Source organism: Podarcis filfolensis (genome assembly GCF_964270895.1).
Source record: "Podarcis filfolensis genome assembly, chromosome: 9".
NCBI classification, from domain to species: domain Eukaryota; kingdom Metazoa; phylum Chordata; class Lepidosauria; order Squamata; family Lacertidae; genus Podarcis; species Podarcis filfolensis.
Window position 1 is genome coordinate 67,092,450 of NC_139610.1, and position 12,465 is coordinate 67,104,914.

Consider the following 12,465-nt stretch of genomic DNA (forward strand, 5'->3'; position numbering starts at 1 on the left):
GCTTGCAAGCATCACTATTGCATGTCAGGATGAAGCAAAATGTGCAAGAAAACCCTGGGCATGGGCTGGCCCTTGAGTCACAGAATTCAAAGTCCTGGTATGTCCCACGGAGGACCTTACGGTCTTCAAACAAAAACATCTTGGAGGTCCCAGGCCACAGAGAGGTTAGGCTGGCCTCAACCAGAGCCAGGGCTTTTTTGGCTGTGGCTCCGATCTGGTGGAACGCTCTGTCACAAGAGACTAGGGCCCTGCGGGACTTGACATCTTTCCGCAGGGCCTGCAAGACGGAGCTGTTCCACCAGGCCTTTGGCCAAGGCACAGCCTGACCCCCTCCTTTGGTAATTCTTCACAGAACTCTAGCCAACCCAACCATTGGGTTGCCATTAATTTGATCTGAACTGATTTTATAATGAATTGATTTTAGAATGCTGTATAATTTTACTGTTGTTAGCCACTCTGAGCCCGGCTTTGGCTGGGGAGGGCGGGATATAAATAAAATTTGTTTATTATTATTATTATTATTTAATAGATCAAGGGAGGTGTTCATGGTGAGTTCCAGCACCTCTTTTTCTAGAGAAATAGCACTGCTCAACACCTTGCTTAAAGTACAGCCCCCAGGAATCCTCCTTTGTTGTCTGAGAGAGGGAGGAGTGTGTGTTTTTGTGACTAACACAACAGGCTCAGCCAACCAAATTTGATTGCCCTGAGTGCATCTGATTTTGTTCCTAACATAAAATTTATTGTCATTTCAGCAGACAAGAAGGCAAATGTATCAATAAAACAAAGGATAATTAACCTCTTGGAGAGCTCTTTTACACAACTTTAGGGGGTGGGGATGTAGGAGGTGAGGACAGGTGACCCCACCTAGGCCCGAAGTCTCCCCCCACCAAAGCAGGCTCAAAGCTTCTCAAAGCTTTTCAAAATCATTTTTCTCAGCAGCTAAAAGGCATTAGCTAAGCATCAGAAACATTTGGCTCTGCTGTAACAAAGGTCGCTTCTCAGGCTATAGTTGACCTTGCCAAACAGTACATTTGACTTGCAACTTGCTTTCCGGGAACTATGCCAGAACAAGAGATTGAAACATATCTGAACACTCTGAAACCCCTTGGCTTCTCCCCCCCCCTTTCCTGGGAAGGGCGCCAAGAGTCCACAATAGTCCCAAGACAGCTTTCTGTTCATGCTCAGAGGAACTCATGGGGCAGGACTCTGGAAGAAGGAGGAGAAAGGGGGAGGGAAATGGAATGGGTATATATGCTCTGTGCGCATGACTGTGAACTCGTGCATGCTTTTTGTGAACTATCACACTTGCTCCTTCTACCAGTTCATGGATGGTAGAAATAAAAGCTTTTTCTCCAAAACTATTCCTTGAGTGTCTGTTGACTCCCACTTCCCTTTCCCGGGCACAATATTTTTCCCACCCGAGGGCAAAGCCTCATAAGGCTACAGGGAACAGATAAATTCTTAGTCATATTGCATGCCATATTTTTGGTTGTTTTACACACAAGTAAAATGTCTGTTTGAAAAACTATTGCCAGGTAATGAAACTTAATGCAAAATCACCTTTAGAATGATACAGACTTATAGATGAAAATAAAAAGAGTCTGTAGGTTGACATTTTCATAGAATTGCCCTGCTAGCAAAATATAAGACTTTCACTTCTGAGTGCTTCTGTAGCTGCACCAAATGCCTGTTGTGTGAATGCCAAAACCCAGTACTCTCTAAAATCCGATTAAAAGGAGACACATCACTTAGCGAGATAAATTTTATTGTTTGACTTTTATGTACTTAAACATAGAGTAACAACAACAAAAAAACCCAATCACTTTAAATATAATCACATTCTAGCGGGATTGTAAATTAAAAAACCAACAACAGGATTACAGGAAACAGCAACAGTCTGCTAGAAGATATAACAACACGTTTCTGTTTTTTTAAATTGCCTTCATTTATGCTAACAAGTGAACTGCCACATTATTCTTCCGTGGTTCTAATCATATTGCAATTCCTGCTCCAGCAGTATTTTAAATATATTTCGATTCTGCTAGAAAGCAAGTGGTCAGGCTTCTGAAAACAGGCTGAACCAAGAAAGGCCAAACCTGAGAATTTTGGGAATCGCATTTTGGGGAAGGGAGAGACCTGCATTTCAAAACACAGAAGGACAGAGAAAAATGGAGGGTGTGGAGGAGAGATATAGGGCTACAAAGGCACATATGGAAAAGGCAAGCAGAACTGGAACATCTCTACTTTCCTGCTTGACCCCCAACCCAATCAGATTTTCTTCCAACCACAACAGTTGCCACTTCTCAATTTCAGGCAAACCTCCCCACAACCACCCATACAGTTTATCGCAATTTTGCATTTCTGAAAATCTCGCACAGTTCGTACTAACGCCGTGTTAAGATATCCTGAGAATCTGCGGAAGTCTCCCTAAGTCTCACCTAAAGCTACAAATTTGCGGAGAGGTGGAGTTAGAATCATAGAGCTGGAGAGAGAGAGAGGCAGATTTTCAGAAATGCAAGCCCAGTCTAATTTACGGCTCGGACAAGATTGAGGGTCTCCCCAGAGGTGGAGCAAGCTGATTGGGCAGTGTGCGTGCCATGTGTCCAGGGGCGGGGCCAGCTGCCATGGGGGCGGGGCCAGCCAGGGCAGGACACTCCGAGGGGCTCTGAGGCGTCTGTCCGCCTGCCTCCTCCCACTCAACCGCCCTACAGCTGAGGGGGAGGAGGTGGGCGGACCGTTTGGGGTGTGATGGCCTGGGATTCGGGCTCAGAGGCTGAACCTGAGGAATCCCAGCCTGCACAGGAGTCCCCGCCTCCAGAACCAGCTGAGCCGGGGCAGGGGCCTGAGCCTGAAGGGTCCTCACCTGTGCTGGATCCTCAGATGCAGGCACCAGCTGAGTCTGCTCCAACCCCTGAGGGGATGGAGGACCCATTGCCTGCAGGTGCTCCACTCGTCAGAGGAAGCTGAGGTTGCCTCTGGGTCCGGTAACCCTCCAGCCTCTCCTGAGCTGCAGAGGCTCAGGGCAGAGAGGCAGAGGGAACTAAGTTCCCGCAGGAGGAGTGCTCGCCTCCAGGCCAGGAGAGGCGAGTCACCTGTGGACTGGGGCCGCCCTATGCCTTGGGGGAGATAAAAGCCAGCCAGCCGCAGTCCCAGGTTGCAGGAGCAACGTTGTCGCTAGCCTGTTCCTGCCTGCACCCTGTCCTGCTCTTCTGTCAGAGTTCCTGATCCCACCCGACTCCCCACCTTGGACCCAGCTACAGCTTTGACGGACAGCCTCCATACCACACCTTCAACCTCGGACTGGACTCGGACCTCGCCTCTCGGTTAGCCCCCGGGACCAGCACATGGGAGCCCAAGCCACCGTGTTGCTCCCAGGAGAAACGCGTGGCTCAAGCCTGCTGCAGGCCCTGCGGTGAGGGCCGCCCAGCATTTTCTCACGCCCCTCAGTGGGGTGGCCCACCCCCACTGCACCTCCCTTCCTCCGCCCCTGGGTCCCCCCCCACCCCATTTCCTTGGACAGACAGAATTTGAAAAGCAGAGAGGAAAGGTATCAAGCTTCACATTTGGGACTGGCTGGCGCACCATCCATCCTTTTGCCTTCCAGGGCCATCACAGACGTCGGTTCGCAGCAGCAGCAGCAGCAGACTTTTGAGTTCCTGCAATTGAATTGTAAATAAAAAAAAAAGAAATGGAATATGGTTAAAATCACAAAAGCGTGTTTTCTGTGTTGGCGCAGCCCTGCGGAACTTGTGACCCCCAGCCAAGGTGAACAGAGAGGCTGAGGATCAGTAAACTTCCTCTTTTCTTTTCGCAGCAGGCTTGTGGGCAAGAATCCAGTAATACTGCGGTCAGCTTGGCGGCCTGCACATTCTACAGGCTGCTTGTTTAAAAGATGGGGAAATTCCATTCTAGGGCCAAAGTGCATGCTATCCGAAATGCATCCTTTATCAGCACTGGAAGGGGGCAGGGGCATCTCCAAGTAGGAGAGCAGAGAATGATCGCTGCCTGGGACCTTAAGGTCCAGCGCTGAGGGCCTTCTGGTGGTTCCCTTGCTGCGAGAAGCGAAGTTACAGAGAACCAGGCAGAGGGCCTTCTTGGTAGTGGCACCCGCCCTGTGGAACGCCCTCCCACCAGATGTCAAAGAGAAGAACAACTACCAGAATTTTAGAAGACATCTGAAGGCAGCCCTGTTTAGGGAAGCTTTTAATGTTTAATAGGTTATTGTATTTTAGTGTTCTGTGTTCTGTTGGAAGCCGCCCAGAGTGGCTGGGGAAACCTAGCCAGATGGGCGGGGTATAAATAATATATTATTATTATTATTATTATTATTATTATTATTATTATTATTATTGAATGTTGCTTCCAGGCTGTTAGAGAATGCTGGGCCGGCTAGACAGACCAGTTTGCAGGCTCAAAGGCAGCCAGGGAGGGGAATGTCTATTGGAACTTGCGTACCTTTAACTATCTTCACTAAATTCTGCACCCATTTTACTTCGGGGTTGACGCATACTTTGGTTCCTTTCTCCTTGATTGTGATTCTGTAAAACAAGCAAAGCGGAAAGAATTTGGAATTAGCAGTTTTGTGCAAAGCAGGCAAGCTGAACTGGAAGCCTCATCAAGAAACCTTTGAGAGGAGACTGCTTGATGGCCACAGAGACCAATCTCCAGCCCCCTGCTAAGCTATGAGCTGAACACTGGCTAAGTCACCCATCTATTTGTCTAATCAGTTTTGTGTTTCCTTCTATGATAACAAGGAAGGACAACTTGCAGCCTGCACACAGGAACAACAATGCAAGTACAGCAGCATGTGCAATTGCTACTCTACATTTTTTCAGGCATCTAGTTGCTATTTTGACTTTGAAAACCAGCATCTGCACAGTCATAGAACCATAGAATGTTGGAAGGGACCCCGGGGGTCATCCAGTCCAACCCCCTGAGATGCAGGAATGTTATTCACACAAAGCACCTTTACATGTGTGTTGCATAATGCGTGAACATCTCTTGTAACCAGAATGACCTCATGGGCCAAATGGGGAGGTCAGTTAGGACCACATAGGCCAGAGGTTTCCCACCATAGCCATGATACAGCACATGCCAGCGTGATATTTAATGGCAAGTAATGCGGATAGCGGGACGCGTGTAGCACTGTGGGTTAAACAACAGAGCCTAGGACTTGCCAATCAGAAGGTCGGCGGTTCGAATCCCCGCAACGGGGTGAGCTCCCATTTCTCGGTCCCTGCTCCTGCCAACCTAGCAGTTCGAAAGCACGTCAAAGTTCAAGTAGATAAATAGGTACCGCTCCAGCGGGAAGGTAAACGGTGTTTCCGTGCGCTGCTCTGGTTCGCCAGAAGCGGCTTAGTCATGCTGGCCACATGACCCGGAAGCTGTATGCTGGCTCCCTCTGCCAATAAAGTGAGTTGAGCGCCGCAACCCCAGAGTCATCCGCGACTGGACCTAATGGTCAGGGGTCCCTTTACCTTTAATGCGGATAGCATCACACTTCCCGGCATGTGCTGAGAAGCAGAAGCGTGTGAACTCAAAAAAATACACAAGAGATGGCAAGGATAACGGCCAAACAAAATAATGGAAATATGCTACAGGGGATGTCAGGATGTGATTCACAGAAGTGAAAGGACCACGAGGATCGTTTAGTCCAACCCAATGCAAGGCAGGGCTCAAACTCACAGCCCTGAGACTGAGAGTCTCATGCTCTACCAACTGAGCTGTCGCAGCGCAGGAATTGCCAGGCTGCAGAGAGGAAATAGAGGAAATCTGCTATGAGGGAATAAGACCCACTGAAGAGAGTGAGGCTTACTTCCAGGTAAACCTGCGAAGAATTGCGCTTTTAAGTGTCAGTGAACTTAACCCATCGGGCTTAACAACAAATAACTTTAGCATGTTCTTTTTATATACAGAACCCTTACACAGGGCTTGTTTCCACACCAGAAGACAGAAATCAGTTGAAAGATGGGGGGGGGGGAGTAATTAGTTATGTTACGATTGCTATAACAGTGAAAATCAAGGCAGAAAAGTTGTTGAACTTTTTCTGGCAAAGTTGTTGAGCTGTTTTGCCCAAAATCATTGAGCTATTTTTTTGTTGTTTGATGTATTTTTTAAAGAAAACACAGGTTTCCATGCCTCCAGATTTTCCCAGACATTTTAAAGCGATTTCTGCCTCCAACTGCAGCATTCCGGAGAGGTTGGGGGGTGTGTGGAATTCCGGAAGTATGGCAGCCCTAACTTATGTAGGAAATGTGGAAGCTATTTTGGATCTCTGCTGTGATGGTCATGCATGACTGAGGTCACTTACATGACTTCCATCTTGTTGCAGGCGCTTCCAGGCGGAAAAATAGAGACACTTTCGTATTGAGAAGGATGGATGAATCTGGACCTTACTTTTGCACATTTGCAGCCTATTGTTGGATCAAAGATAGCTGTGGGCAGAAGATACAGCGATTGAGAATTTGAGAGATCTCTAGGCAGACATAAAGGCATTTCAAAGCACCTGGGACTTTGCAGAACTGCCTACTGAGAACAGCATCTCTACATTGTTTAGCACTAATCCTGTAGTTTCTCATGGATTTCTCGGGAAGGGAGGCAAAGGCTACCAATATAATGATGATGATGATAAAAAAAATTTTCCTTCCAGTAGCACCTTAAAGACCAACTAAGTTAGTTCTTGGTATGAGCTTTCGTGTGCATGCACACTTCTTCAGATACACTATCTGAAGAAGTGTGCATGCACACGAAAGCTCATACCAAGAACTAACTTAGTTGGTCTTTAAGGTGCTACTGGAAGGAAAAAAAAATTTTTGTTTGTTTTGACTATGGCAGACCAACACGGCTACCTATCTGTAACTGGATGATGATGATGATGATGATCATGATGATGATGATGATGATGATAATAATAAATTTATTATTTATACCCCACCCCATCTGGCTGGGTTTCCCCAGCCACTCTGGGTGACTTCCAACAGAATATTAAAATACAATAGTCTATTAAACATTAAAAGCTTCCCTAAACACGGCTGCCTTCAGATGTCTTCTAAAAGTCTGGTAGTTATTTTTCTCTTTGACATCTGGTGGGAGGGCGTTCCACAGGGCGGGCGCCACTACCGAGAAGGCCCTCTGCCTGGTTCCCTGTAACTTGGCTTCTCACAGTGTGGGAACCGCCAGAAGGCCCTCGGCACTGGACCTCAGTTTCCAGGCAGAACAATGGGGGTGGAGAAAACCAGGGGAAGGGCAAATGCTCTAGAGGAGGCACAATAGTACAGTCAATGTTTGCTGCTTCCTTTCACCTCGCTTGATAGGTCTGGTCTTTAGTTTCTGAGCAAGCAAGCAGTTGTGGGGGAAGCCCTGTCCCACCTCAAACTCTCCGGAGCAAAAGCAGTATAGAAATGTAAAAGCAAATAACATTTCTGGCAAGTTCAGAATTCAGCCCACCTTGAAGAGAAAGGGTGGCTTCTGTCTCTCAGGCCCAGCCCTCCCTCACAAGATTGTTGTGAGGCAAAGACTCGAGCTCTGCGGACAAAAGTGTGGCAGGGAAACAAATGACAAAAGCAGTTTGCTTTATAAATTTGATGGTTTCTAACCTCCATTCTGTAAATTGGCCAGAGGACCTTGGTTACCGGGCAGTATAGAAATACATTAAATGAATCAAAGGGATAACTCATGTAATCATGAATGACCGATCAGAGGGGGAAAGCAGGAGAAGAAAACCCCACGATGGTACTTACCTGCGTAGCTGATGTGGGAGGTAAGAAGCAGCACAAACAGCACAACCAGGAAGCAGGATCCCATTCTGGATTCGGTTGTCAGCTGCACACTCAGCAAAGGGAGAACTCAGCCTTCAGCGCTTGCCAGGGTGCAGTTTTGGTGGCCAAGACGGGCTCTATTTATTCCATAGAGCCGGCCTTTACATCATCAGCCAAGGGGCTATTTTTAGAAATCATAAACGCAAAGTTGCATCATAGTTCATTTCCCACCCTCTGCCTCAGAATTTGCATTGCTGAATTGGCAATTTGAAGCACAGAAAACTTCCAAAAAAAAAGAACCCAATGTCCTTTCTCACTTCTCCTTTCTAAGCTACCTTTCCATTACAGGTCTTGCCACCTTCTTTTTCAAGATTCCATCACTTCTGTCCTCTCTCTGCTTCAGCAATTTACATTATTTTGCTGCTGCTGCTGTTCTTCTGTCGTCTCTTTTTCTAGACACCCCATGATACGAAGGCAACCTCTGCACATTTGAAACACTACTCTGCCCCTTTAAACAGCCATATTTTCCCTGCCAGGAATCCTGGGAACTGTATTTTGTTCAGGGTGCTGAGAGATGTTAAGACACCCCTAGGACCCACGTATCTACGCGACCGCCTCTCCTGGTATGCCCTGCAAAGGACCTCAAGGTCCACAAATGACAACACTTTGGAGGTCTCAAGGAGGTTAGATTGGTCTCAACTAGGGCCAGGGCCTTTTCAGTACTGGCCCCGACTTGGTGGAACGCTCTGTCACAACAGACTAGGGCCCTGCGGGACTCGACATCTTTCCGCAGGGCCTGCAAGACAGAGCTGTTCCGCCTGGACTTTGGTTTGGACTTAGTCTGACCCTTATGTTTCCCTCCCCTTATGGTCTTAATTTATCGGCTACTTTAAAATGAGTCTGCATTTTAAATTGCATTTTAACCTGTATTTTTTTCTTCTTCTTCTCTCTTTCCCCCCTATTATGTTTTTACTGTGATTTTATTGGTGTTAGCTGCCCTGAGCCCGGCTCTGGCCGGGGAATAAATAAAATGTATTATTATTATTATTATTTCTCTCCCAGAGCTACAGTACTCAGATTGGTTTCCCAAATCAATCCCTCTTCACAGGAAACTCCGTAAGAACTGTAGCTCTTTGAGGGGAACAGTGTTTTCCGAACAGCAGTCAGCACCCTTAGCAAACTGCAGTTCCCATAATGCTTTGGGGGGGCCATGACTGTTTAAACTGGCATGAGGCTGCTTTTATAAATGTCTCGTGTAGACGGAGCCCAAGAGATTCCAACTGAACGTTAGGAAGAACTTCCTGAGCTGTTTGACAGTGGAATGGGCTCCCTTGAAAAATGGTGGGCTCTCCTTCCTTGGAAGTTTCTAAAGAGAGGTTGGATGGCTGTCTTGTACAGGATTTTTTGGCTGTGATTTCTGCATTGAAGAGGGTTAGACTAGATAAGCCTTGGAGGTCCCTTCTGACTCTACATTCCTATGATTCTATGATTAGTGAGTAGTGTCCAAACCTGAGGTGGGAAGAAAAGAAACACATATAAGTGTCAGGAGTTCAGCCTACACTCGAGTAGGACTCTGGCAGAGACACATGCCTGACTGGCATGTTCTCTCCCTCCTGGTCGATCGTTCGGGAGCTTCATAAGCTTTCTTCTGCCCGAACATCACAGTGACCGATGCCAACCAACACTGGCACACTTAGGGATCTGCAGAGTTTGCGCAGTTGCGTAACAGACCTCAGCAACTCAGCATTTTGGCTAATCTACTTTATTTACATATAAACACACACGGAGCACTACAACATAGCTCCCTCTCTCTCTAGCATCAGACAGCAAAGAGAGAAAAGAACAAAGGACAATAGTCCCACTCCACGGAACACAGTAACACAAACATCCTGTCTCCGTCACTTCCCACTCTGTGGAGTCAAAACATACACTGTCATGTGATAGACAACAATCCCATGACTGCAATCATAGCTCCCTTCTGCTAGTATTGTCTTCTTCTTTGGTGATCCCTCGTAGCCGAGTAAGATCGTCTTCCATAAACATGGTTTTAACAGTGAGTCCGTAAATGACTGTGGAGGCCAATTCCGGATCCACACGTCCTTCCACAGTGCGAACATTGGTTTCCGGGCGGGAGTTGATCATGGTGTGGATTTGCCAAGTGTGCCTTCCTCTTAGCAAGTTTCTCCCTTTTGTCCTGAGTTTGAGAGTCTTCAAAGCCCATGACACCTTTGGTAAAGGCTCTTCTCCAATTGGAGCGCTTGAAGGCCAGTGTTTCCCAGTTGTTGGTGTTTATACTACATTTTTTTAAGGTTTGCCTTGAGAGAGTCTTTGAACCTCTTTTGTTGACCACCAGCATTACGGTTTCCATTTTTAAGTTCGGAATAGAGTAGTTTTTTTGGAAGATGATCATCAGGCATCCGCACAACATGACCAGTCCAACGAAGTTGATGTTGAAGAATCATCACTCCTCACAGAGCGATAATTCCCAGAGTTCCCTGTTAAACTACTTTGGGAACTGTAGCTGTGCAGGAAGAATGGGGATCAAAGTGCTTGTAGACCAGGAATGGCTGGCCTGTGGTCCTTCAACATAGTCAGGGGCGATGAGCAGTTGCAGTCCATAAACATCTGAAGGGTTGCAGTTCTCTGCCGCCATTGGCATGATCCTCAGGAGCACCGGGAACAGCCCTCTACCTCACCCGAAGACGTGGTTTGGCTTCCCGAGGGCAACAATTATAGCCCGATCCGGTCAAGAAAGGAGGAAAGGAGACCAGAAGCGCTGCTGTTGCATCTTAAGCCACCAGATCGCAGCACAGAGCAAGACAGTGGCAGCCCCTTAGTTAAATACGTTAAGTTAAATTAATTGGAAATAGCTTGCAAGTACTAGATTGGCTTAGGATTTAAATAAGTTAAGTGATGAATCAATATGTTTAATGTTGAATTGGTAAGATAGAATGATGTTAAGTGTTTAAGTTAAGCTTATAAGAACTTGGTTTGGAAAACCGTTAAAAGGATATGCACTGAAATTCAACCAGGGGGATGCGAGGAAGTCACTTAACAATGTTAATAAGATTAATTTTAATAAGGTTATGATTTATGTTTATTTGTTTGTTTGTGTGTCTGCAATTTTGTGAAAACCAATAAAAAAATTGGGGGGGGGAGACAGTGGCAGCCCCAACAACCAAGCACATGCTAGGTATCTACCACACCGTTCTTAAAGGCACAAGGACACCTGTCCTGCATCCAATTACCTGGAGGTAAGCCCCATTACAAGCAAAAGGACTTACTTCCGAGTAAACACATATACCGTTGCATGTATACCAGGGACTTTTTTCAAAGAGGGCCAGATTTGATGAAGTGGACATGCGTGAGGGCCGACCAAAATTGTTGACTTTTTTTAAGATTGACAGACGGGCCGGAATTCAGTTTGCATCGCCATTTGGGGAGAGTGTGGGGTTCTTTGACATCCACACAAACTCATTGTGTGGTGGGTTCTTTTGTTTAATTTCTAGAGGGTACCTGATCTCAGAGAAAACCACCACAGGAAAGATCCAGTTGCTAGAAGAAAAGGAAGGGCGAACTGCAGTGATCCCAAGGACTAGGAAATGATACAGAAGTGTGCTAAAGGGGAGGGGAAAACAACAATTCTTTAGGGACCCCAATGATTCCTCTTGTCTGATGACTAAACAACTCACCTGTCAGTCACTGCTTTGACTTGACTCAGTGGCTACAAAGGAGGAAAGGCACGAGCAGCCAGGCTTGTTTGAAGAAAGTGTTACTACTCACATTTTTCATTCTGGTGTTTTGTTTTGTTTTTTAAATGTTTGGAACATTATCTATCTATCTCTATCTGTCTGTCTGTCTGTCTGTCTGTCTGTCTGTCTGTCTGTCTATCTATCTATCTATCTATCTATCTATCTATCTATCTATCTATCTATCTATCGGTAGAAAAAAAAGGTTCCCAAAAAGTGAGGTGCAACAGCAGAACAAACCTTCAGACAAAAGACAATAGTTTTAAAGGAAGTTATGCTCTTGATGTCCCACAATCATTCAGACAGGGGAACTTACTGGTCTGGTTTGAATGCATGCATTCTGAAATTGGGGGGAAAAAAGCCCCTAAGATGGTTATTGGCAGAGTTAGGGATCTAATCTGTAAACTGAACCAGCACTTTTTTTTCCATTTCCCTTTCTCCTACCCTAATTATTCTCGCAAACAGGGCATTTTGGTATCTTCAATAGAAAAGAGCTTGTCCCCTTCCTCTTTGTCGTGATAACGGCTTTCTTGGGAATCCCCCACTCTTCAAAAGTTTGCTGCCTCTAAAGAATGTTCGTGAGAGGGGATTTACAACCACCATTGAAAGAAATCAGCAGAAAAATGTCTTATTGACAGTTCAAGTGGGGAACAGAAGGTACAGAAAAGTCAGAATCTGTGCTGGAAGCTGGATATATTGTCTCTGATGAATTCAGAAAAATCCTGTGCTTAATAGCTTTTTAGGGTAGACCTGATGATGGCTGCCAGGCAGCCTTAAATACCAATGACCGTGATACTGACTGCTTGCATACTGTACCTTTAAAACACACCCTCCCTGTCGCACACTGGTAAATTAATCAAGGCAGAGTCTTCTTCACAAACAGAATAAAACTTTTACTTGAGAAAATAAACTTGTTCAGAAACAGCATAGTTAAAGAGCATACACAGAGTGCTCATAGC

General features: G+C 46.1%; 1 protein-coding gene across 1 annotated transcript; it reads right to left on the minus strand.

Annotated features, from left to right (window-relative positions):
- Positions 1 to 1,748: 1,748 nt before the first annotated feature.
- LOC310742492 (C-X-C motif chemokine 10-like) lies at positions 1,749 to 7,977 on the minus strand. The gene is made up of 4 exons (XM_083572042.1): positions 7,740 to 7,977; positions 6,311 to 6,434; positions 4,456 to 4,538; positions 1,749 to 3,656 (listed from the first exon to the last, which is right to left on the minus strand). Exons 1-4 carry the CDS (start codon positions 7,801 to 7,803, stop codon positions 3,610 to 3,612), a joined length of 318 nt encoding a protein of 105 aa, XP_083428168.1. The 5' UTR covers positions 7,804 to 7,977; the 3' UTR covers positions 1,749 to 3,609.
- Positions 7,978 to 12,465: the final 4,488 nt, after the last annotated feature.